This window comes from Limanda limanda, chromosome 16 (assembly GCF_963576545.1).
Source record: "Limanda limanda chromosome 16, fLimLim1.1, whole genome shotgun sequence".
NCBI classification, from domain to species: domain Eukaryota; kingdom Metazoa; phylum Chordata; class Actinopteri; order Pleuronectiformes; family Pleuronectidae; genus Limanda; species Limanda limanda.
The window spans coordinates 18,390,342-18,417,122 of record NC_083651.1 but is presented as its reverse complement, the minus strand read 5'-3'; the positions used below and the strand labels follow the sequence as shown (position 1 = coordinate 18,417,122).

At 41.4% G+C, this 26,781-nt stretch overlaps 1 protein-coding gene across 2 annotated transcripts in view; it reads left to right on the top strand.

The window, feature by feature from the left end:
• The window catches only part of LOC133021550 (receptor tyrosine-protein kinase erbB-4-like), a 294,248-nt gene that overhangs the window by 248,808 nt on the left and 18,659 nt on the right, over window positions 1–26,781 (top strand). For both annotated transcript variants that reach the window (XM_061088453.1, XM_061088452.1), the window contains exon 21: window positions 25,762–25,917. In XM_061088453.1, the coding sequence (XP_060944436.1) occupies window positions 25,762–25,917 (156 nt within the window). The remainder of the gene's footprint in view (window positions 1–25,761; window positions 25,918–26,781) is intronic.

Below are 26,781 nucleotides of genomic sequence, written 5' to 3'. Positions count from 1 at the left end.
TTCCTGCTCCCTTTTCCCAACATCGCTGCTCAAGTGAATTGAGTGCGCGTGTATGTGTGTGTGTGTGTGTGTGTGTGTGTGTGTGCTAAGAGGGCCCCACACTGTGTATCACAGGGTCATTTCTCTGTGTAAACCAGACTAGGCAAACATGCCTCTCTCCAACTCATTACATACATCCCCAGGGTTCCAATGAAAACACTGCCCCGGCTCTCCTCCCTCTCCTGCCTCTCCCGCTTGTCTTCATGTCACCATAAAGACAATATTTATTGTTGTGTCTCTGAATATGCATGCAAGAAGAATATACTGTCGACTCCGATAGATGTTTGTGTTTTCTGTCAGTAAAAATATTCACCATTCTCATCTCATCATGTGCAGACTTCAGTGATGAGCCACCCGCCTGCAAACTGTTGCTTTTTTCCATGGTTTCCATCTTCAAAAACCCCTGAGAGCCTCTAGTTTTACTTCATAATGCTGAAGAAAACTGCTGTCTCACAGTGCTGTGAGTCCTTTTGCTTCATTGGTTGATCCTTAGGAAAACATTTTGATTTAGATTTTTTGGGACCGGTCCTAGCATGAGTAGAATACTCAACATGGCCACAATTTTTACAGAATAACATTTCTGCAAGGACGGAACTTTTCAAGGGCACCGGCGAGCCCAGGGCACCTGAGGTCTGCACCTGAATCATTAAGTTTAAGCAATATTTTTTTCTTGTAAGGACTATTTTACTAAATAAATGAAAAGCCAGTTTGTGCTGGTGTTAATTAAATTAAGATAAATGTGTTGAGAGGATTAAACCACTATGTTTTTCCTTTGGTTACTATCACATGCTAACACTACCCTTCAATCTCTTACAGCTCTTTTACACTAAAGTAAGTGGGTATACGTAGGTTAGTTAAACGTATGTTAACCCACTAAAAGGCGATTGACTCCTCTCTAATTGCCAGTAGCGGACTTTGCTTTCCAGTTCTTTCCATCACTGCCGATTAGAGCTGATAAAAACCCCTTAAAACCCTCCATGTGTTTTAATGCTAACCACAGTATTGGTATGACAACCACCAACTTGTACTCACCCTTTCTTTCTCGTACCGGAGCGAAAACTCAAAATGCATATGAATCTGAGGAGACTGGCAGCTACCCGCTCCAACACTGCATGCTAACACACAGAGCGAGGAGCAGATCACAGGCATCAAGGCTTCGATACCACCAGCCCTCATAAATGTCAACAAGTGTCCGCCTGTCTCCTTTCCCCTTGCTCTGTCTCTCGCTGTAGCTGTCTCTCTACTCCCTCTCTTGTGTGTCTTTTTTTCCCAGTTGTGGTTATTAATGCATGTATTAATAGAAAATATATCAGCCAGAAAGGCCTGTTTGATTTGAGAGAACAGCTTAATGTGTGTTCTCATCAGTAGCGAGGCGGACGGGTAATGAAGAGTTATGTAGAATTCATGAAACTTTCTGGTTTTTCATGTGAGGAGAGTTAAAACACGCTGTACCTTATCATCAAAAGCCTTTTGTTGCAGTTGTAGAGAAAACCATAAAAACTGTTAATCTTCATACAGTGGATTTTAAATCTTGCTTGTTCATATAAGGACAAACAATTTGAAATTCACACGATATGAACAGTATCTCATTCACTTCCAATCTGTGGCTTCACGTGGAGTTTGACTATGGTGAACTTTGACCCTTGATATTCGCTTCACATTCTTATATGTGGGACTGGGCACTTACAGATGTTCCATATGAAAAGTGAAGAAAGAGCAATTTGTGATATTAAAAACTATCCAGCTTAGAGTAGCCAGTGTTACCCATTAATTATCTAGACTGTGGCAGCCCGCCATGTTCTAATCTATCCTGCCGTAGTTTCTTAACAAAAAAACATTTTTTGTACTTAATAATAATAATAATTAAATAATTTATTTTAATAAAGCCGATGCTGCCAAAGATTGAATGAATTATTTTGGAAATGTTGTATCCTTTAAAAAAAGAAAATGATTGGCACGATGCATTCAATGGTTCATTATTTGCCTGATGGAGGGAAAATCTCTTTTTTTAATTAGAATTATTGTCATGAATCGCCTGATGCCTTAAAATTGAAGAACTCGCCTAAGTAAAGTCTTTAAAACACATTTGTTCAAAAATATGCCACAGAGACGTTTCATCAATCTAGAAGACATCTATTAATTAACCGTTTGTCAAATAGAAGAGAAAAACTCATCAGTTATGCCCCAGTCTGAGGTGATCAATGAGAATATAAACCTGCGTCTGTCTCTCAGTGGCACGTGATCGATTTCCCATGATTTTAAATAGCATTCTTATTATTTTTGTGATTTTTATTGGCAAGGTAATACCTAGGAAATGCTGGGTTGCTCACCTCTGGTTGAGAAAAAGCCATGGCTTCATGGAAAGGAGGAGGACGCCTCCCTCCGGTGGCATTCACACGTCCAAGGACACGTTGGAGAGATTACAGGGAATACCCCTGGGGTTTCCCCTGAGGAGCTGGACTTTGCCGGAGAAAATTGAGAATGACATCAGGGCTACCTTGCCCGTTTTATCAACAGAAGTGTTTTGGTTTCGTTCATGTGCCTTTGTGGTGAAATGTGGTCACCTGGAGTGGCCTCTCGATGCAAGAGCTCAACCTGGAGGCAGCAGACGGATAAATAGTCACAATATACAAACACCATCAGGCCGGCACTGACTCATGGTTGCCATGTTGTCAGTCAAGAGCACACACAAACAACCCAAGAGGAATACATTCTCTCTCTCTCTCTCTCTCTCTCTCTCTCTCTCTCTCTCTCTCTCTCTCTCTCTCTCTCTCTCTCTCTCTCTCTCTCTCTCTCTCTCTCTCTCTCTCTCTCTCTCTCTCTCTCTCTCTCTCTCTCTCTCTCTCTCTCTCCTTCGATCTCTCTCTTTCTCTCTCCACTTCACTCACTCACTCTCAAACACACACACACTCACACACTCACACACACACACATGCAGCAGTGACGTGGTTTTAACGGCATCTGGCTGAGGGGAGATGGATGTGGCCAAGTAGGGCGGTGGGGGAAATGGATGACTGCATGCAGCCCACACAATGGATGAGACTGGCAGCTGAGGGAGACAGGTCTACACTAATGAGTGACTGCCAGACACACACACACACACACACACGCACACACAGACACACAGGTAAATGAAGACCTGTAGGTATTCAAACTGGCAAACATAAACATTAACAGAGTGAATGTCTTGTAATTTGATCGGAGGCATTTACTCACAGACCATATTCGGATGCCGTTTGACAAACAAATGAATACACACCCACACACACACTGACTTAAGAACTCTGTAATGAGGGTTTTCCTTTTATGCGTCTCACTTCTCCTCTCACTCGGAGTCGGTGTCAAACTGCAAATGCTCTCACCACTTCTTAACCTTTTGCTAAACGTCAAACCATTGCCTTATATTCCTCTTCTCACTTCTCATTAAAGAGCAGCTTCAGCCTCTGATTTTATGTGTATATCCCAGAGGAAACACACATACCAACACTCACATCTGCGTATGCGTGCGTGTCTGTGTGTGTGTATCGTCTTTGCTGTGCCTTTTATATAATAATTACTAGGCCTAGAGGCTAAAGACATGTGGGCCCTGTCAACAAGTCAACTGAAAACACATTTGAAAAAGCCGGCAGAGGCATCAGAGAAAGTGTCAAGACAATTTCAACTGGAGATGGGTCTTTCTGTGAAGTCCTTTTTGTTCTCACTTCTCTGCAAAGGCAGCAACAGCGGGTAACAGGCATTTAGTCATTTGTTATACTTTACAGTTCATTGATAAAGAAATTCAGAAAGATTCGAGGGGGTCATGAAACAACTCTCTAGTGCCACCACAGAGGCCCTGTTAAGACCTGGTAATGACAGCCAGCCTGAGAGATCCGGTCACAAGGGAATTACAACTCATCTTTGTTGACAAATGTGTCTGACAGTGTTCTGTGCAAGCAAGAGAGAGAGAGAGAGAGAGAGAGAGAGAGAGAGAGAGAGAGAGAGAGAGAGAGAGAGAGAGAGAGAGAGAGAGAGAGAGAGAGAGAGAGAGAGAGAGAGAGAGAGAGAGAGAGAGAGAGAGAGAGAGAGAGAGAGAGAGAGAGAGAGAGACTGAATGAATGACTGCGCGTATCTATGAGGATTTTACCGATTTAAGAATAGGATCAGTCATTATGTGTTGGTCAGTGTGGAGGTGTTCATATTTAAGGATGTTAATACCACTTCTGAACTTGAATCCATGTTAGCCATGTTTTTGTGGATTTTATGTGACAGACGAAAAGCAATCCAAAAGCAACATTCCACAACAATAGACTCCCCCGGTATATTCAATTATATATGTTTTTCCACCAAGGTTCTGCAGGAATGAAGCATTCATCAAATGTTAACATATTCATGATTTAAAAATACAGTGTCCACAATCAATCGACTCGACAATAATTCCAGGTGAAGACAACAACAATGTGGATAGAAAATATAGTATTTACTTTGTTGATGACCTCATTTTGCAAACACATTTGTTTAAGTCATAGTGATTGAGGCAGGATATCAGGTAGTGTAGTACCTCTTGTTTTGGTCATTGAAACACTATGGAAACCAGGCCCATTATATTTTTTCATATCTTTGACATATTTTCGAACTTACCCATATCAGGTTCGCTAAATAAAGCATAAAGTGGGTTTGAGAACACTTGCCAAACTATCGGCTCAGTTACAACAAGCCTCTTGGTGTTGTAATGATGATGAGAGAGGGTAACTGCGAGGAGGAGAAAAGTACAACCACCATGCCATTAAACCTTTTAATGATCTCAACCTCTCCATAGTCCAGTTCACTGCAATTAGCAATAAAACTCTGGACTTATGATGTAGCAGTTTGGGCGCAGGTCAAGTTATATGGTCATCAAGCAGAACTGCACCATCTGTTATTTTCAGTGGCGTCTGCCTCATTCAGAGGGCACCGTCATTTCCTCTAACTGCCTAGGTTTCCTGTTTTATTTTCATCTCTCTCAATCACAACTTTCAAGATTTTCTCCAAGTCTAGCATATCTCTTTTTTTAGCATTATAGCTATAAACAATAACACTTTACATCATAAACTACACTGTTGGTCAAATATTTTAGAACTACCTAATTTTTTCGGTATTTTATGGATTTTCTGAAATCACAGCACAGAATAAATATGCAGATGGAATTTTAAGGAATCATGGAAAGGTTTTATTTATTCAGGAGCCCAACACAGATCGTCAATAGTTGTGACACTTGTAGGAAATGGTCACCAACTCTTGAACTTAATTTACGTGTAATTCTGCAGGAAAGTACTGTAGTTATATAAGTATATGGTGCAAGAAGTTTACATTAAAATTCAAAAAATACTGTAGCTCCATGATGAAGAACAGAACCTTTGCACCTATATAACATTTTCCTCTTATGCTGTTGTGCATCTGCTCATCTCAGTGAAACTTTGTGAGCATAAAAACTGAGTCAAATTTGTTTCTTCGGATAATTTATATTTTCCTTGTCCTTAACCAGTCTGCACCTCTGTGCCCTTGGACCCTGCTTGTGCAGATTCTTAGCCAAACCCAACTCTGAAAAGTCATAAAAAAGAAAACTCACAGCTCTCCACATATTCCCCCAAGATGCCCCGAGGAATTGTCCCGGCTCAAGGTTGTTGTTGGAGTGTCATCACTATGATCTGAGAAACTAAGCAAATTAAACAAAAGTATAGAAAACCTGTGGCGCTCACTTGTCCCGATCAAGGTGCAGGGTTTGTCATTGTTGAGGCTGTTATCATGGTCGAGACAGGATCCTCTTGTTACAATGTAGCTTTTGTTCAAACTAGGAAGGGGATGCAGGCACGTCTCACATGCCCTTCAGGCAAGCCGGGGCGGGATGTGAAGGCCTCACACGCTCACACTCTTGCTCCAGGCACACATGCGCAGCGTCGCACCCCGAAAGCTCAAAGGAGAAAGCCGTACAATATGGACAGCAGCATCCAGTCCTCAGTGTCTCCAAGGCTTACTGCACAATCACCAACAGCCAACCACACACACACACACACCTGATACCTGTGGGCTCGTAGAAAAGAATGCAAACTTTCAAGGATCTTCGAATGCAGACCATAATATGCAGGAGTGGATTTGCACACACTCACTCTGGGGTGGAATACTGCATGTATTATTAACCAGAACTACAGGGGACAAAGAAAACTGAGAATAAGAAAACAAGTCTGTGAGGAGAGAGAAAGGTGGTGGGAGAGGAAATCGAATCAAGAACTGGAGCTGGACTGATTTTATTATTTAACCTCCCGTTTGCCATGCAAGCCTCGTATGAACTAGGGCTGCAGGATGATAGGAAAACATGCGATAACCTTGTTGATTCAAGATTCAAGATTCAAGATTTTTTATTGTCAAATGAACAGAGATAACATGAAGTAGTCACTGTCAATGAAATGCTTGGGTCACACACTCTCTTTAAGCAATGCTCAAGTATAAAATAGAATAAAAAAGAATAAAATAGAATAACAATGAAATAGAATATCAAAAATTTAAAATAGAAAATAAAATATATACATCTAAATATATATCCTTACAGGTGAATGTTCAATTTGTGCAGTAGTAGTGCAAATGTTCAAATATGCTTGTTATGGTGCTGGTGCAAATATGCAAATATTCCAGGGTGCTGGTTTGGTGGAGTTATTGCAGTTCAGGAGTTTAAAAGCCTTATGGCCTGGGGGATGAAACTGTCTCTGAGTCTGGTGGTGCGGGCCCGGATGCTGCGGTACCGTCGGCCAGACGGCAGAAGGCAGAAATGTTTATGGCTGGGGTGAAAGGGGTCTTTAAATACCGCGATATGAGTCGCGATAAATAAACACAAACAGTGCCTGGCTATGGACACAGGGACCACGGACAGCTCAACAGCCCGAGGGAGGAGGCCCTCCGCTAATCAACCGCTCCTAGTGATGAATCTGACCCGGGACAATTCTGATAACTAGAAGTTTCCACGGTAGAATCAAGTCAGGAGGAGGCGGAGCGAGATTTGACGAAGCCGCCCCGCAGTTCTCCTTTATTCTCTGTTCTCTGTCTATTATCTTCTTATTCTCTTCTTCTGATACTGATTGATAAGTGACGGAAAAACTTGACAATGATCTTAATATCCTTAAATTATTATCTGGTGCAGCAGGGTTCCATCTGATTGGCCAAATATATTGACATGCAGAGCGTGAATGCGTGGCACATGGAACACCATTTATCGCAGTTCAAGCCGTCTTTTGCACGTATATTACGCCTGTTGATATCGCCATGACGATACATTTTAAATACATCGTGCAGCACCTTTTAACATGTTATTACATCTATTGGAGTGGCTGGGCCTCAGGTGGTGCAGTGGAGCAAGAGGAGAGATGCACATAACTTTGGATAAGGACCCTTTACAAATTACGTACATTTGGTATCTAATACTTTTGCTTAGATTTTTCCTTACCTTGTTTTTTTTATCTTTCTGTCTCCCACTCCGCACAATAAACATTGAAAGAGGAGCAATTCATTCTTCACATCTCAAAGCAGTGAAACTTTTAAGGGCAAATCTCCCTCGGTTTCTGTTTCTCTGCATATCTTACAACCTTAACCGTGAGCCCTTTAAATGGACCTTTTCACTAAGGATGTACATGACCTTCATAGATATTTGACCTTCATTTTCTCTTCATTATGTTGAGGTGGAGGCTGAAGTCTTAGAAGCGATATCCAGAGGTGAAAGTAGATTGAAGTTCTCACTGGTACTATTACTCCAACTTTCAGTGCTTTATATTCTCCTCCCACCGCCAGCTTCATGCATCCCTGAACTGGAATCACTTGACTCCATGTGTAGCAAATGAATCCATCCAAAAATGTGCAATTAATGTGTCTGCTAACTTCAAAATTGTTTCGAAACTTGGTGGAGCCATTCATCACTTCTTGCAAGGTGCATATGAAGTCAGTGACGTGCATGGTGTGGTGATAAAAGAATCCGAAGCAGGCCTGCAAGTAAAATAAAGTAAAGGCAAACTGTGCTGTTTGGTTTAGGGAGTAAAGCTTTGGACATTATCGTGCCGGAGTTACAGAACGGAAGGTGCAAGGCTTGTTTGCTGTGTGTGTTGTTGAAATGGACTGAACCATCATGAATCATAATGATTTATTTTGTCTGTCATTTTACTAGTTTTTACAAAAACCCACACCGTGAGCTAGTCAGCTGCAGCAGAAGTCGTTTTAAGCAAAGTAGTTGGAGTTCCCTTCAACACAAATGTATAAGAAACCAAACTGTTAACTTCACGTTAATTTTGTGTGTTTTCTGGCTTTCTTTTGGGGTGATCTCTGTTTATTATGACAAAATGAGCTAAACAACCAAATCCTCAGTTTTCTGTATATGTGCAGCCCCTGCACAAATTAAACAACACAAATAACTATGACTAAAAACCAGCAACTGAACTTACAAACACAATAGTTGTATAAATATGTGTACAACACACTCGGATACACAGGGTCAGCATCGCCCCTGTTCCAGGGGACTCGTGCTCGATTGCCAAGCTGCCCGCCTCACAACAGATCAATCATACATCACGGCTAATGTCTCCCGTTACGGCACCCTGTGATTGCCCTGTTATTATCTCACTAATTATGACTATCATCATATTATCATTTCTCTGTTATAGTTCATTACTCCAGACCCGACAGAGAATTGTTTAATAGTGGCAGTTATTCCATTTATCGATTGGTGTGAAGTTGTGAGCCTTGTTGCCTGCTGGGTTTTTTCGTGCTGTGACTGAAGCTTTCTGGGCGCAGACGAGTCGCACATCAGACCACTGTGCCATTTGCCTCCAGTTTGACCAATTGGGCCGTAAATCGGCAAAGCCACAGACCAGATAACATTATGAATGAGAATGAAGTGAGGGCATTGGAAAGTTCTTAACTATTGGAAATTACTAAAGCAAAAAGAGAATGTGTTTGGCTATCAAGAAATTCATCAAATGTCATCCAAGATGACTAGGCTTCCATAACATTACATTTAACACCATCATCATTTAATGTTTTAGCTCAAATTTGATCCCGATGAGCACATTTTATTTTCATACAAACATGACGAGATTTTTTGAAAAGATCTGTTCCAACACCTCAGGAAAATAAAAGAAGAATGTCTTCCAATTCAGAGGATTTTGGCAAATCAGTAACGGTTGCCATTTCTTGTCAAAAATATTTGTAAAGTTCGTTCCCAATCCTCTTAACAACACATTTATACAGGAGGATTTTTCAACAGGCAGATTTATGTCCGCCCTTAAGGAGGGTGACCACTTTTACTCTTGCTGTGTTCAGACAATCCTCCTGTGCACTCACTTATTCACCCACTATACAGTGTTGGCTACACAGAACACCCACTAGGGGATACGTGCCGGCAGTGTACGAGGCAAAATACATTAATACAACAGTTTGTTTTAAAGCAGTGTTAGTTTTTCATCAAGGAGCTGACATTACTCAACAGAATCAAAAAGTCAAAAAGCAGACATACACATTAACATCCCAGGGCCTAAACAAGCACGCTCCCCCAGCCCAAGAAAGGGAACGCCTCCATCACTTCCTCCAGAGATGAAGAAGGCCCTGCCCCCTTTTTATTATCTAACCGCTTTTGTAAGTTCAGATTTCTCTGAATAATTCTGCACTTAGTTTGTTACCCTTCTTTTAGAAGCCTGTACAACAGATGCTACTGTATTTAATATATAGTTTTTTATCAAGTCTATATATCAATGCAACAAGGATGTGAACTCTGGGGGAAGTGTTACAACGCCATGTGCACTGTGAGTCATGTTTATTCTTTCTACCGAAAAATGCATGTTATCCAGACATAATGTATGGTGGAGTGGATAATAATGCATGTTATCAACGACACTCCTCCTCCTCCTCCTCCTCCTCCTCCTCCTCCTCCTCCTCCTCCTCCTCCTCCTCCTCCTCCTCCTCCTCCTCCTCCTCCTCCTCCTCCTCCTCCTCCTCCTCCTCTTCTTCTTGGCCATCCTCCTCCCCTCCAGGCTCAGGGGAAGCCACCACAGCACAGCCACACCAGAGTTCTCACCCCCTGCAGATGAAATGAGAAGGGGAGGACTAATAGATTGCCCTTAATAATAGATCTCCCCTCGTCCCCCCAGCACTTTGTCCTTCATGGGGGGGGGGCACTTCCAGGAGCCTGCTGTGGTTTCCCCTGACTTGGTCCACACTCCCAGGTGGGGGTCTTTTGAGTACCTTCAAATTGTAGTGCAAAATTAATGTTATTTTTTTAACTCAGTCACCACAGACTACATTTATAAAGGTTTAATATGCACTGCACACCACTCTCCATTATATTAAACATTTGCATTGACTAGGCAGACACTATTTTAGAAAACAAAGACCTGTGCACAGTTTAAGGCTCATCCTGTGGGCAACATGGCAGATCAAATCAAGCGCAGTTGATGTTTACTCGTGAGGTGTCTCAGCAGTGTGTTTCAACACACCCACCCCTTCTCAAACAACCTGAGGCAATCTTCACACACTTCCTCACTGGAAAGCACAAACAGATTTGGCTGCCTACACTCACAACACAAGCAGACGGATGGCTCACCAGATAGGGAGGCTGTCCCATCTCTTGAAAGATGAGGAAATTAGAATAAACGTATCCTCTAAATAGCTGCCGTCTCTCACCGTCACCAACCTGAGTCAGCGACTGACTCACAACCTCTGTCGCTCGTTGTCTGCCAGACACACAAGCTGTACCAATGTGATTAAGGACACAAAGAAGGTGGCATCACGGCACCGCTGGCAGAACATCATTTCTCTCCAGAAATTTCATTTTTTCTCAAGCCAAGACAAACACATTCTGGGTTAGATTGACAACCTTGCATTTTTAGAAAATAATGCAATAGGCATTTTAAATTGGTTCTTAAGCCAAAGGGTCAAAAACTCTCCCACACCAATAGAAAGAAAAAAATCGAGTTATTCCTCTAGTAAAACCATGAAAAGCTTACATAATGGAGTACATGGATACACAGTGCAATAAATAATCTTGTTTCTCTTTATCTTTGGCGTAACTCAGCAACACACAAGTCGACCAATTCCTCCCACCGACATTTGATTTATTACAAATCTCCACATTTTAAAAGTTACAGGCAACATTACTCACAGGACCTAATTATAAAGTTACAAGTTGATTGGATAAACTTCACAATCAAAACTGGCCTAAATATATTTCCACAGGCACCGAAAAAGTCAATATTTGGAGAAACACTGTCAGAAAGTATTAGCTCTTGGTTTTATTAAATTAATAATTATCTCAAATAGTGTGTTTCCAGCAGGTGATACCATAATTTTCCTCATTAATGCCTATCCATGTTTGGCAAGAATTTAATTAAACATGCTTAGAATATGTTAAATAAAAACCTCCAACCAGATACTGAACTTATGTCAACGTCTTGTTTGGATCTAATGCTTTAACATGAAAACTCAGTTTCCATCCCTTATCTCTTTCTTCCTTTTTTCTTTCTCTTCCTCCATTATGATCGAAACTGTCCTTCACGATAAAGGGAACCGAATTAAATAACCACGTGTTTCAGGGGTAACACAAACTCAGTGCAGCTCACATTACCTGCATTGGGCTCAGTAAAGAAAAACCCTAACCCTGTGCATAGCCTGGTGCTTCTTTAAGTTTGATATTTGTTTGTGTTGCATTTGCCTTCAAGTGACATGCAAAATCAGATTTGATGTCAGCTTGATGCTGCTGCATTTTCAAAAGCAAGAAACCACTTTCATCCTTAGGTTTTCCATGTTTGGTGCTGGGAAGCTTTCATTCATTATTTTCCAACAGTTCAGATATTGTTCGACACACCGTGTGTTAGTTTTTTATCTATTTTTGCGTTAACAAAGACTCGTGTCTGCAGCTGCTAAGGAGATGCCACAGAGAGCAGTGGTTGGTCAGCGTGGGCTGTTTGTGTATTGTCCCTCGCAGTGCAGCAGCTCACAGGGTGATAACGAACAGCATGTCCGGTTTCTCCCCAGTGGTTCTTCTTTGAATCTGACGCCGGAGTCTTTCTATGCCGGCACAGTTGTAAACTCCTCTTGAGTTTAGTTAATCACAGAAAAAAATATAAAAGAAATGGGACAGCTGGAGTGTTTCATCTTTGTTATTGAAAAAAAATCTGTGCCACAGACTCCACAGAGCAGACAATAGTTGAAAATCTCTGGACACATTTTCTGCTAGCCAAAACAACAGTTGCCAGATCAGATACAACTGGTGTTTTCATTGGCTTTAAAAGCTTAGTACACACCGTGTTTGTGTGTTTTTGTGTGTGTGCGTGTGTGTGTGTGTGTGTGTGTGTGTGTGTGTGTGTGTGTGCGTGCGTGATTGTTATTGTGTTTGTGCGTGTGTTTTTTTCTTTCTATGTAATTTGACTTAAAGATTTAAGATTACAGATTTGATTTATGTTCTTTTCCTGAGTATTTCAATACACATTAAAAGTGAAATTTGGTTTCTCACAATCGTGACATTGCATCAGTAAAAGACGAATAGACGAAATGTTGTTCTGCCTCAATGTTTCCCTTTAATATAAATGTATTTGTTTGTGTGTACTTGTACTTTTTTTGATTTAATGGACCACCTTACAAATTAGGGATTATTTGGTAAAGTCAGGACACCTCTGGTCCTCACAGCTGTTTGAGGTTTGAAGGCTTTTTTTGACACACGTGAAAAGTAGTGTCAAAGACAAGGCAACTATCTTTAATACTTTCAATCTGACGCTGATTACATTTTCTATTCAGTGCCTAAATTATATCTCTTACAAAATAAAAGCACATCTGCCTGTCTGAAACCAAATGGGCATGTCGGTCTTGATCTTGGCTGAATAAGCCTCAGACTACAAAGGGTTAATGAAGCTTGATTGTTCAATCTTCTGAATTCCAAAGTGCCCTTGGGCAAGATACAACACTATGAACGGTGTGTGATAGAAAATGTTCTGCGTATAAAATCATATATTGATGAGGTCTATTTACCATTTACATCTACAATCAGTAGTATACATCTTATTTGATGCCTCTATTGGCTGTAATTTGCACATTAGGAAAACTCAAACAAAGAAACCTTTGTTTTTAGTCCTTTTCGGCATCAGGCCCAAGCTTCACTGAAACAAATTGTGTTTGTGTAGGGACAATGCACAAACAACAACACTAGGTACCCAGAGCTAATACCAATGCAATTTAACAGCAGTCCTGCAAGCCTGCAACAAAACAAGAATGCTTTTTTTTTAGGGGTGTTAAGGAATGTCAACAAATACCCGTGAGGCTGCTGTTGAGTTTTTAGCTTTTTTATCTCAATAAACACTATAGAATTATGCATTTAAATCCATTCAATCATGATGAGGGTATTTTGTTTGTTTGTTATTAGTTCTTCAGCGCTTTAATTAGCAAGCTTAGCTCCCTCTGTTGTTATGTGGCAAATTACAGGCTACTGTTATTGAAATGGACACAAATGATTCAGTGGGTGCCAGAAACCCAATCATGTGGCGGCAGTTCATTGGCTGCTGAGACAAACTGCCCAGTCCTCTGCTTCTTAATAACACTTGGAGAATGGGATTTGCCGCCGTGTGAGTACTCGTTGGCAGAGTCTCAGAGTCAGACTGAAAAAAAAAGAGAAAGAGCAAGACAGAGAGGGAGAGCAGCAGATCACACCATGCCAAGTACATTAACATATCCATCTGGTGTCTCATTCTTCCACCACTCCCACTCACCCCATTGGCCCCTGTTGCCCCCATCACTGGGCTGGAGTGGGCCCTTCCAGGACAAGGTCATGTTGTTGGCGTATGTTACGAATCTGCCACCTGATCCCATAGGTGCCTGCAGGGACCTGGCAGAGCGGCGTGCTGGCAGGGCGGTGGCGGTGCTAGTGACTCTGTGGTGGTGGTAAACTGACAGAAAGAAAGAAAGAAAGAAAGAAAGAAAGAAAGGCAGGCTCGTGCAATCTGGGTCATACAGGCACACGCTCGCACACCTTTCTGTTTTCCCCCTTTTCTTTCATGTTTGTAGTTGTTTCTCTTCGCGCTATCAATAAAGGATCTGAAGTTATAGCACCAATATGTGGAAATAATTCTTGGTGCTTGTATTGTTAACGAGCATTCATCTTGTGATAACCAGGTTCAATGCAGGTTAGCGATAACTATGTGTAGCACTATGCAATAGCTACCAGGCTGAGGCACAGATAGTACACCTGCAGCACAAAAAGCCATTTGGTAGAAAGATCGTAATATAGTACAACAATACAAAACAGAGTGACAGAAAAATGCAAGGATATGATATAATATATTGAGGTCTACACCTTATAGCTCTGGAGTCTTACGCTTCATCGTCTTTTATCACTTTAATAGAGAGCAAAAATCAAGCATTATCTAAAATTAAAATCACATCAAGGCAAGCAGCTGGTTCCTGAACTATATATCTTAATTTATTGCTGTGACAAACAAACTGGGTTTAGAGGTTTGTGCTCAAAGTTTAATTTAGGTAAATGTGATATCCATGGATTTTCTTTCATTGCCATGAAAAGCAGGCCCCCAAGTCCCCATCATCAAGACTGACAGGATTTTATTGTGCCATAAGTGGCTGCTGGATGGTTCCCGTTTCCCTCCGTCTGCTGCTCTGAATTAACACTGCTCTACATTCTGCATCTTTCTTTTCCTTTTTTATTTGCTTTGAAACTTAAAATGGAGCCCGGGGATTTTGAATTGAACTTAACTAAAGGTTAAGTGAACTCATGTCCCTGTGGAAGCTTAGACAGAAAAAAAGATGAAGAGTGAGTTGTTGAAACAAGCCCTTTCCACACGTTTGTTTAGCCTTTCATTCTGACCTATCTCTGTGAGAGGATTCAGTCAACAAGGGGAGAGATGAATGTGTTTCTGCAGAGCGTTTGTTCTTTATTCCCACAAGTCCTCTGAGTGTCGGGTCTTAAATGTGTTACTCTGAACACCGTATCCCACCAGGACCCCATCAGACCATGCATGGAGAGGATATGCTGTAATCACTCTGGCAACCTTTAGGCTTCCTGCTTTCATTATAAAATAATATATACACACACGGACAACTGCGCACGTCTATGATGCCTTCAGGTCAAGGAAAGAGACAGTGAAACCAAAAATATGTTAAAAAGGAGAGTGGGGCGAGCTAATAGCCGAATGATTATGGCCAGTATCACATTTGGCCTAAGCGTCCTTTCACTGGTTTGACTCCCTGATGGCCAGACCATTTACCTGACTTCCAATGTGTCCAGTTTCTTTCCTAGACCCCCAAATGCAGAAAAATCCTAGAAAATGTGCTTGAAAATGGGAGAGGGAGTCTGTTTCCAATTGAAGCTGTGTTTTGTTACACAGCAAACCCAAAGGTACAATGGAAGACAACCATAAATAATTGATACTAACATTTTGCAAATATGTAAAATTTGACCTCTAATCTTTCAAAAGAAGCTAGGAGAACTAAACCATTTTCTTATCTGCAACCAGTGGATATGGTTAAAGGTTGGATACAGATACAAGATTCAACATCCATAAAGCACACAGACAGTTTGCTTATTGTTGTTTTTTTTCAAAGTAAAATGGAAACATGCTCTTCAGTCAAGCCTGATCACCCTGAAGCCAAACATATGCCTTATGATATCAGACATCTGGGGAAGTGTTTGCCAACTTAACTCACTGGATTCATGACTTCATAATGAGCTGGTAGAAGAGTCCCTCTAAAATATGGCAAGTCACATTCACTATGCGCACTTGTCCATAACTGCCACATGCTTACTATGAATCTCTCCGATGCAGGATATTCCTTCATGTTGAAGCCACCAACGTTTGGGCAAACAAGTAAAGCTTCAGCTCATTCTCAGCCAAAGCCGTTTTTAGCAAATCTGCTTTATTTGCATTGCTGTCCCATTGTTCTGTCTCTGTCTAAGCATTTCTCTCTCTGTCCCTCCTTCTGTGGCTGGTGAGGTCAAAGGATTATCTTCATACATTCATTCATAAGAGCCAGCTGGAAGAAAGCTTCAAAAAATATTAACTCCACTCTTCTCCTGAGCAAAGGGCACTGGATGCTTTCCTCTTGTTTATTGTCACGGATTTATTTTTTATTTATTTTCACTTTATTCAAACTACCATTACAATTTCTTAAAAGACTTATGTATACAGGAGTTAATAATAATATATATTCTTTTAATATCTAAAAAGCTTTAGTCCATAAAATATATGCTTAACCTGCAAAACAGGCTTATATATAAAAACATGTAATTTACTACCAAAGTGATATACTGTAGGTAAAACTCAATTTAGAAGTCATTAGGAATGGATTCTTTGTGGATTATTATTAATATGTGTTTTGGTTACTGCCTCTGTCTCTCATATCTTCAAATTTTGTATTGCCCATCCTATCTTACACAAGTGTTGTTCTGCTGCCAACGATCGCCTCCTTTCTGTGGTGTAAGAAATAACTGTATATTGAAGTTTAAAAAATGACGATAATAAAACACAGAATTTATGTCGGATTCTGGAGCATCATATTCATGAGCTGAACTGGGATTCAATTCTGACTCCAGTGTTCGGAGGCAGCAGATATTAATTCTCTGACAGCAGGGGTTGTTAACTTAAAAAAATCAACAGCCGTGGCCAAGTGAGGTCATTCCGTGCTCAGCTGCCACAGTGACAGTTACAGCGAAGAGGTTGAATCCCATTTAGAGTGATGACGGCTTGACAGCCCCTCAGCAACCCGTGTACTAGCCTCCCTCTCTCCCACATGTTCCACATTGAAAACCATTAAAAACACCATCTCCGACTATATTTCTTTAAAAAACATGATTCTGTTATATTTGTATGGGATCACAAACATCAACTCTGCCATTACCCTCTGTAATGTTAGTAAAAGAATCTGAACTTTGAACAGGATCTGCTGGTAGAGTTGATGTCTGACCTGACTGCAGAAAATGATGTTTCCCAAATAGAGAGATAGGTTTTAACACACAAGTGTCCCACTGTACACTTTTCAACTACTTCTCAGAGATACAGTGAGAAACGCCAATACGCAAATAGTAACCTCCTGGGTTAACATCCTGTATGTTGGAGTCCTTATGCTGGTTTTGGGGTTGGACATGGAAGAGATTAGTCAGCTCTTCAAATTCTGGGGTACAACAAAAAAAGTCCTGCGAGGGCCACAGACACCGGCTTTATTCCTTTTTTGGAGGAGGGGTGATTTTATTTGTTGATGGCTATTGGGACGACGTGTTGCCTCTGTTTACAATAATAAATCAACTGCCAGCTCTAGTCTGCCTGAGTCAAATATATATCTCAATCTATTATGCAAGCATATGAATTATTGCTATCACACTTATTGTTTTCTCTGCTGAGTGTCTCTTATTAAGTTTCCTGTAGTTTAAAGGTTTTTAATCACTCCTGTGTTTCTTCAAACTCATCTTATATCATTTCTAATTACAGCACTGTATTTCTCCTCACTTCTCTATCAGGGCACAGGTCAGAGAATTGATATAATAGGTCACTTGGTGAGTAAAGACATCAGCTTGACTACATCTGGCATATGAATTGTTTCTGTAACCCCTTTTATTAATCTGAAGCAGAGGCAGCAGTGATAGAGAACGATTTAAGACTTAATTCCATATGAAGATTCAGCTTGATGGCTCAGAGGCATCCATGAATTCTTGAGTGCACAGTTAAAGATTATCTGGGCAAGTGTGTGTGTCTTTGTGTGTCTGTGTGTGTGATAACTCGACACACAGCACTTCCTCCCCGTTTTGAGCAGCGCATCATATTTACATACACATTTTCGAGGTACAGGCAAAGAGCTCAGCTTCCTTTTCAGGGTCGGCGTAGGTCAGACTATAGCAAATATTGCTTTTCTCACAATATTCTAATATTCTCCCAAAGGTCGCAAATCATTTTACTAGAGACTCGAGTAAAGACAAAGGCACAATAGTCTGGCATTATGCATTCATCCCAACACACTATGCAATTCAGAAAGAAGCCCTGCATTTCTGAGAGCGGCTCATAACCACATTCAAGGTTGCACAGGCTGTTTAATATGGGAACCATCTTCACTTATCTTCTTCTATAACCAGTACAGGTCTGTTTGCCATCTGATTATTAATTAAAAGTGATGATTGCATATTGTAACAGCAGAGTTACACTCAGGAGACGGTCGGTGTGCTCACAAACCCTCCGCTGTGCCGCAGGTACGGTGGAGGAATCTGCACCGAGCATTCATCAGAGAGAATAAATGTATACGGACAAGGTTTCCCCTCACACCGAGCTAACCCAGTCTGAGTGCAGACAAATTGTTCATTTTCAAACTGCTCCCTAATGTCATTTTCTAAATTCATTATGACATGGGAGCTCAAAATGAAATGAAAGCCCACCGCTTTCATCATTATTGTGTTATCACCTCCTCCTCCTCGTCTCCCCTTTCCCCCCCTCCGTTTCTCCTCCACGTTGATTTGTTTCACCTCATTCCTTAAACAGTGATTCACCTTCTTCTCCACCATGCCCACCGGGAATCTTTTTATATCCCCGCCATACATAAACATGCGCTAACGTCAAGCAGATGCAGCAATGTTGTCGCGAACCGCCAATAAAAAGCTGCATGATTATTCGCTATGTGAAAACACAAAGGAGACAAGTCACAGAAAACATCCTGTGCCCTCCAGAAACACTGGCATCCCAGTTAAAATGAGCCAGAGAGGCTGCGTAATAAAAGAGCAAAACAGCAGAGACGAGTCATGTTTTCCTGCTGCTAAGTGCTCAGTGCTCAGAATGAAATGGCTCTAATTCACAGGAATGAGAGGCATTTCATGAATTAAATTGTTTTATTTTTTTGCAGGGCCTAGTATTCTACACTTGGAAGGAGACGTACAGTTGTATTATTCAATGCAAAGTTATATTCCAGTGTTCGTATTAGCTACTGACGTTCATGTGTAGGAGAGATAAACTTTGACTTTGGTCTTATGTGCACCCACTTGAACAAAACACACTACAGGAAGCTTATCTGTGGGAATAAAAACAATCAAGATTGAAACCACTGAAGACTGGAGGTAGGGGACAGATGGACTGGTTATACTTTTACAGATATTCACATGCTCCCACAACTATACCGATCAAATAAATCTCATTATTTCAGTAATCTCTGTCTTTGTGTGTTGTTGACGGGCAAATAATTTCCAACATTTCAATTTTGATAAACTTTGAATAAACAGGCGACCATTGCTCTGTAGCAGCGGCGGCTGGGGCTCATCAATGTAAGTGATGTTTTTGATCGGCAACGACAATTGATTCTCCAGTTTTGGGTTCTGCATATTGAGTCGAGCTTCACAGAGACTTTGAATAAACAATTGAACGGCGGCGCTGCTGCTTCAGGCCTCTGTGGACCGAGTCCCATAGTCAGGTCACTTTTAGATTTTTAGAAATAAAAGCTAAACAAAGATTCCCAGTCAAAACAGGCAGGTTTAGATCCGGCACTGCACTGGTACTGATAATAATAATGTTACAAGACAAACTGAACGCTCCCTGGCTCTTTACTATTTAAAGCTAGGTCCATTCTCATTGCTAATTGTATGATTCACTTTCTTACGTTCAGGCAGACTATCTGGCTAGGGAGGTTAGAGGTTATAGACTCTGTGTGTCGGGTCACCACCGAAAATATGATACCACCGTCATCGGTTGTGCTCCTTGGTCTCTTAGTTGTTTGCAGACACCAGATGTGTCTAAAAAGGGAGTGAGCCTCATCTCACTTTACACCTCAACCAAAAAATACATAATAAACCTCCTAATAGGGTCATTGCAAATAATACTAATAAGTAGTAGTAGGGGTAAGGGAGGTAAGATAATATAGTGTAATAAAATGATTTTAATAATGCCAAAGTCCTGAGATCCACTCCTTCAGAATACTACCTTCACAAATCCACAGTCTGAGAGTCTCAGTCTGTCTCTGTGACATTACATTGATTTACACCTATTTCCTGGAGACCTACTCTAACCTTAGCCATAACTGCTGCTTGCCCAACCTGATCATAACCTCAAAACGTGCAGTGATTTATGTGTCGGGGACTTGCCTTCTGTCCCGATAAGAAACAGTTCACCAGAATGTAAGTGTATAAACCGATTCAGGTCCCCACAACATGAGTAATACAGTACACAGACCAACAGTCTGTTTCTCTCTCCTCTCTCTCTCTCTCTCACTACAGAAAGAGTTCACACGAGAGATTTATTGAGCCTCTGTAGGATGTTCAATCTCATTAGAAGTGTTTCCTCATGAATAACATTGCATCAGGATGAATCACTTGATTATAGATTTATCTGTGTGTGTGTGTGTGTGTGTGTGTGTGCGTGTGTGTGTGTGTGCGTGTGCGTGTGCGTGTGTGTGCGTGTGTTGACAGCTCCCTCTTCATGTCTGTGTGTGTTCTATCTTCGCCGCGATAAACAACAGTGGGAAGTGCCAGTCGGTGAAAAACGGTCACCACCTCTCCTCACTCTCCTCCTATTGATTTAATCTCCAGCCCTTTGCCATTCGCCGCCAAATCTGTCTTCACAAAACAAATCTGAGGACAATCCCGTCCACTCAGGTTTTGTTCGCACGACTCCGTGAAATGAGCATAAATAACCGAGAGACGGGAGGTCAGAATATTTTCTGGGGGAGCAGTAATTCCCTTGACGGTAGAGAGGGCAGTGAACGCCATAACCCTATTACCTGTAGTGTTTTGACTTTTGACAAACATGCAGTTTGTCTTCAAGCAGGATACAGTGACTTCTGCAGTGTCTGATCAGAGTGGACATTTAAGATGGAAGAGGTTGTTGGACACCAAACCTATCAACTGCATTAGCACTAGTTAACCAAAATTTGTAAACCTGTAGAAAACAGGTTGAACGCAGCAGCAATAAAGACACGGACCATTCAGTTCCTCATCCAGACTGCATCTTATTCAAATTAAACACAATTTCAAGTACAAACATTTCTCTGAGTGTAACTGCATTTTAAAGTCCATAAAACATACATTCACTTATTATGCTGTGTTTTTACTTCAAACATCTAAAGACACATTATCACTCATGAAGAAATATAAACATTTACAATATAGACCTATTTAACATTAGCTTATAAGGCACAATAACAATACATGACTTAATTACAGAGTCTGTGTGTGTCAGAGCTCAACTACACACTGTGTAAAGTTAACACCTGCCTGCAATACGACGCACAGGTAAAATAAACACCTATACAGGCGAATTAAGCCCCGCCCACCTAGTGGCGCGAGTGTCTCCCGCCTCACTGCCCAGCAGAGTTTCTAAGTTTTAACTAGTCTCAGTAGAGTAGACAAACGAAACAACATCTCAATGACACCCGTGGTGATCATGGGAAGCTTTAACTGAAGTCACATTCAGGTCATGCAGTTCAGTCAATGTATTTGAGGCAGAACTTGTTTATACTGTGAAAATGTAGGGCTGGCACAACACACCTTGAACTGAGTTAACTTGTAGTGTTAGTTACAATTGTATTTTCCTGAAATGATGGGAATCGAAGCCTTGGTTTTTCTGCTCCTATAACATTGAAGGTTTCTTTCCTCGATGGCTTACATTTTCCATGTTAAAAAGCTTCATGTGCAGGGTTTAGAGCACAGGCCTGATCCCCACTGATTGAAAGGCAGCCCTCAACTGGAGGTGCGATCAGATCAGAATCTGACTGAAGCCCGTGGATTTCCTCTGGTGGTAGACTCGCCTGAAATGCAGCTTCTACAGCCGACGTCTCTCTGCCCGTCACATCCAGATCCTCCGTGGTTACGGACCACATGGCGTTGAGTCGTTCTCTTCCTGTCCACGTGGGAGGTCAGCAAATGGCCGCAAAAAAAAGAGAATCAATAGATTGTTCCTAATGCACGTCTGCAGCCACTTCCCACACTGCACACTTCCATCACCTCCCCCACTCACTGTCATTGTGCTGGCAAATTAAAAGGCATGTGTTGCCAAGCCATCCATTCTCCCTCCACTGCTTAATTGTCTCTAAAATTGAGGAGATTACCGGCCGGGATTTATGTACAAATAAGAATCTGTCAAAAACCTGGCAGTGTAAAGCATGACACACACTCACACACACAAGTGGACTCGAGGATTTGGGAGCCGCAGGCAGTGGCCAGCATGGGATACCTCATACCACAACCTTTTATCCTTTTCAAGTCCTCCCTCTGTGTATAGGTCTCTGAGCGATGCAAGAGACTTCAGACAGCAAAAACAAAAATTAAGAGAAGACTGAAATCATCCCTGATCACTGGATGTGTTTCAACACTGCTCAACATCCTCTTTGTCTCTGATTACCATGTATCCTCCTCCTGACTTTGAACATCAAGTGACGTTGCAGCACACTGAGCATCATGGTTCAGTTACCCACTATTAATTAAACTCATAGGCCGCACTGCCACTCTCTTTATCCTGGCGTGATGTCTGGTCCGAGGCTCTGCTGTTTTGTGTAATGAGCTCTTGTTAAGTCAGCTCACACTTGTTGCTGATGTAATCCAAAGTGATTCATAAGATTCTGCAGTTATCATCTGTTCACAGATCCAAAGTGACTCCGTGTTGCAGGAGATGCAGTCGGCTGCGTTCTCAGGTCAGGGATGGTGATGAATTAGGGGGAGAAATGTTATGTCTTTGGTGTTAACACGAAAGAGGACAGGAAACAGGGTGAGGGAGGAGATGAGAGCATGATGCAGTAAATGTTCAGAGCAACGGGCATATTCACCTTTAGCCATTAAGCTATTGGGTGGCATCCATGATGATACCGTTCAGATCTTGTTTACTTCTGTTTACTTTTGTTTGTTTGTTTCATCCTCATCTTTATTTCACCAATTGCCTGACCACATTTTGTTCAGTATCCTTTGCCACTATCTTTGAATCAATTTATATATATATTTACATAGGGGTCTGATTAATTGGAGAATCTAACTTGTCTGTACATGTTAATATGAGACTGCCCAGGTTGTATCCCCCACCCCTCAAAGGAAAAGCTGTATAGAGAAAGGATGGATGGACGTACTTTTAATTGGTTAACACATGGTCAAAGTTGTGTCACTGACACATGCTGAATATTTGTTATTGTCACATGAGTTCATAAATACCAGTAAGTGCCATTTTACAATGGTCAGCAGCTGAGTGGCTGCTGATCCGGATAAAAAACAAAACAGAAGCAAACATGAGCAACAGTTGAGTAAACTGTTAATTACTGGCCTCTTGAGCACTTTGCCTGCTGTGCACTTCACCGGGTTTCTTGATCCCATCAATCACCGATGACACATTTTGTTCAGAGCTTCGGGTCTGGCCCTGCTTCCCTCTGTGAGGATTCCCCCAACATCATTGTTGTATATACAGTAGTTTAGTCAGTGTCAATCTAATAAACACATGCAGAAAGCTAAACGAAAACAAGGAAGCACAGAAAGTCTTTGTCTGAAGTGAAGCTTTTTCATTGCCGCTCATCTCCCAGTGTATCAACGTCTCGAGGAACTGATGGAACCTGCTGTCGGTAAATCATCTCACCTCAGCACACCTCCGACAGCACCTCTTTGTTAGAAGCCTGTGGCGTTCCATAACACGATCTTTGTCCATCCATCCTTCCAGTGAGTCACGCTGGATAATGAAGTGGAATGAGACGGCAACCTAGTTTGATTATCAGGTCGTAACTCATCAGTCGTGTCTGCAGGCTGGATCTCCGACTGTGATGCAGCCCAGTCCAGTCCCAACACGTCCTCCGACCTGAACGACCATAAAGCTTTCCTGCCCCCCCCCACCTGATACCACCTATCACCAAATAGTGCCACTATGGCAGCAGGGAGGGGTGTTCTAGGTGGGTGTGAACGCAGACATCCTGACCACCTCCTCACCTCATTCCCTACATTGCCGTTATTGGTGATAAAGTATTTGTTTTACTAAAATATATGGATTCATTTGGGAATGGAGGAGAAAAATATTTGATCAGGGTTTGGAGGATCACTTTCTTTTCATTTCTTGTTGAAAATTCCCTACCAGCTTGACGTGTATAATCTTTTCTTGGCTTGCTTGAGCCCTTTTTTTCAATTGCCCATCACATGTACACACATACACACACACACACACACACAAGCAGTCATATCTACGTGTGAGTTTGTGTGTTAACGTGCAGGTGTGTGCTGGAACCACATGTTCACTCCGGGGTAGGGAGCCAAATGAGGCGGAGTGATTATAGTTTTACCAAAGTAATCTCACCTCTTAGAATGTCGCCACTCAACCTCACGAACCCCCCCACTCCTTCTCAGCTCTCCCCCTCCTTTCACTGCGGCCGATCCCAGCTAAATCCAATTTGTTATGGTTTCAAACAAGGCCCCGTGTTATTTTCCTGTCCTCTTGACACCTCAAACAAAGTGCTTTCTGATATATTTGGACCAATTACATTTTTTCCCCACCTCATCTGTCTTTCTCCGCAGGTCCACTCCTGCAGTGATGCACGGTGGTCAAGTCTTGGCGTGTAGCACAAGATGTGAAAATAAAACATTTTATACTTACATGCAGAGATTAATTTTGTCTTATTGTGTCACGCTGAACTTTTCAGTCTTACCCTGTGGTGATGCAAACTCTGACACCACTTTATTAGTTGTATATGTACAAGTATATAAGCAAGGGGCTTTGCTTATGTGTGAGAGGGGTTGATATATTTTGAATAATGTATTTTTTTTTTTTTAAAGGGTCACTGCTGGTAAACTATAATTTTTCTTTATAAGATCAGATTTTTTTAATTTTTAACATCAGTAAAAAAAAGGAGTCTGCCTCCCTGCCTCCAACTAATCCAAAACTCTTCCGCCAAGATTGTATTGATTGATTAAGTTCTGAGAGGCGTCGCCACCTCCCACATCCCAACATCCTCAGATGCATCACTACCTCCACCGAGGAGGTTATGTTTTCACCTCTGTCGGTTTTTCGGCTTTGAGGGGGACAACATTGCAAACGTTCTCTGGAAATGAATATTGTGGATTGATTGTGAATGTGATGCTGATGTTACAGAGAATTGTCCTTTGCATTATTTTGTCTTTCCAACGCAGATAATCATCATTAATTAAAGCAGGGACAGGGAGAAAGAGCGGAGGGGTGGTTTCTTAATTGTTCAGTAAATGTATTGTATGAAATGTGTTCCTCCAACACTCCGCTCTTCTGCGAGTCCTGTTTTTAATTGAAAACCTGCCTCTGGGTTGATGCAGCTGTTACTGCATCACCAAGCATTTAGCAATAACGAGGGCTTTTCCACAGTCTACTTGTTGATTGATGGGAATTATAACCATGAAAATAACAATGTGCTGGTGGTAATGATGATGACACGAGTAATTATAAAAAATTCTAATGGGGTCTTGGAGGTGGTAGTGATCATAGTGATGATGGTGACGATGATGATGATGAAGACAGATGGCGATGTTGAACAGGAGTCAGACTTGCATGTGTGTGGAGCAGCGCAGGTTGCTGCACACTGCTGCTCGCTCAGGCCTGCAGATGTATGTATTGTATATCAAATGAATAGAATTGGTAATGACTGTGTGTGTGTGTGTGTGTGTGTGTGTGTGTGTGTGTGTGTGTGTGTGTGTGTGTGTGTGTGTGTGTGTGTGTGTGTGTGTGTGTGTGTGTGTGTGTGTGTGTGTGTGTGTGTGTGTGTGTGTGTGTGTGTGTGTGTGTGTTGCAGGGGATGATGTATCTGGAGGAGCGTCGGCTGGTCCACAGGGATCTCGCAGCCCGCAATGTCCTGGTCAAATCTCCCAACCACATCAAGATCACAGACTTCGGCCTCACTCGCCTGCTGGATGTTAATGAGAAGGAATACAATGCTGATGGAGGAAAGGTAATCAAGTTATTTACACTGTCAGATGAAGAAAAACACAAATATCTATAAAGTCATATGAAGGTTTGACCATTTCTTGGCTGGACTCTTTGACTTCTGTTTTTCTGTTCAGTATTAGGGCCACATTGAAGAAGAAAAATGAAATTTAATATATGTATAATTGAGAAGGTCATAATAATACAAGAATAAAGTTGTAATTTAATGAGAAAAAAAGTCAAATTATTATGACCAGAGGTGGCAATTTAATAAGAAAAGAATCACATTATATGAATAGAGTCCTGATTGAGAAAAAAGTCATGACATTTTGAGAAAAAGGAAAGAAAATCTTTTGGAAGTAAGAAGCAAAGAGAAACCATGGTCACCAGAGTTCCTCTCCTCCTGGATCGGAAATCTTGAACCATCTCATTGTTTCCACAGAAACTGCGAAGCCTCTTTGAACAGCACGCAGATCTAACCCTCATTGTCCTCACAGTCGACCACTCGTCCCTGTAGATTCTTCAGAATAAACTGAAGAAATCTTTTCACAGTCCTGATACTTGTGATAAGGTGCTGCTGATGAACCAAAAGATCATTCTCTTTTAAACTAAAGTATATCTTAACAAGATGCTCCACATATCTCATTTTAACACAAGCAACCACTCAATGATCTTCTGTTATTCCCCACAGGAACAAAATCTAGCCTTCTTGTGATATAATGAATTTTAATAATGATTCATATTACTAGTGTATTTTCAAATTGACATTCTTTGTGGTTTGACTTGACACTGAGATTCCTTCGTAGAATCAGACATTCAAAATAACTATTGGGAAATGTTTTAGTTTTAGAAATTAGTATTGGATATTAGTGTAGCTAGAGGCCATTGT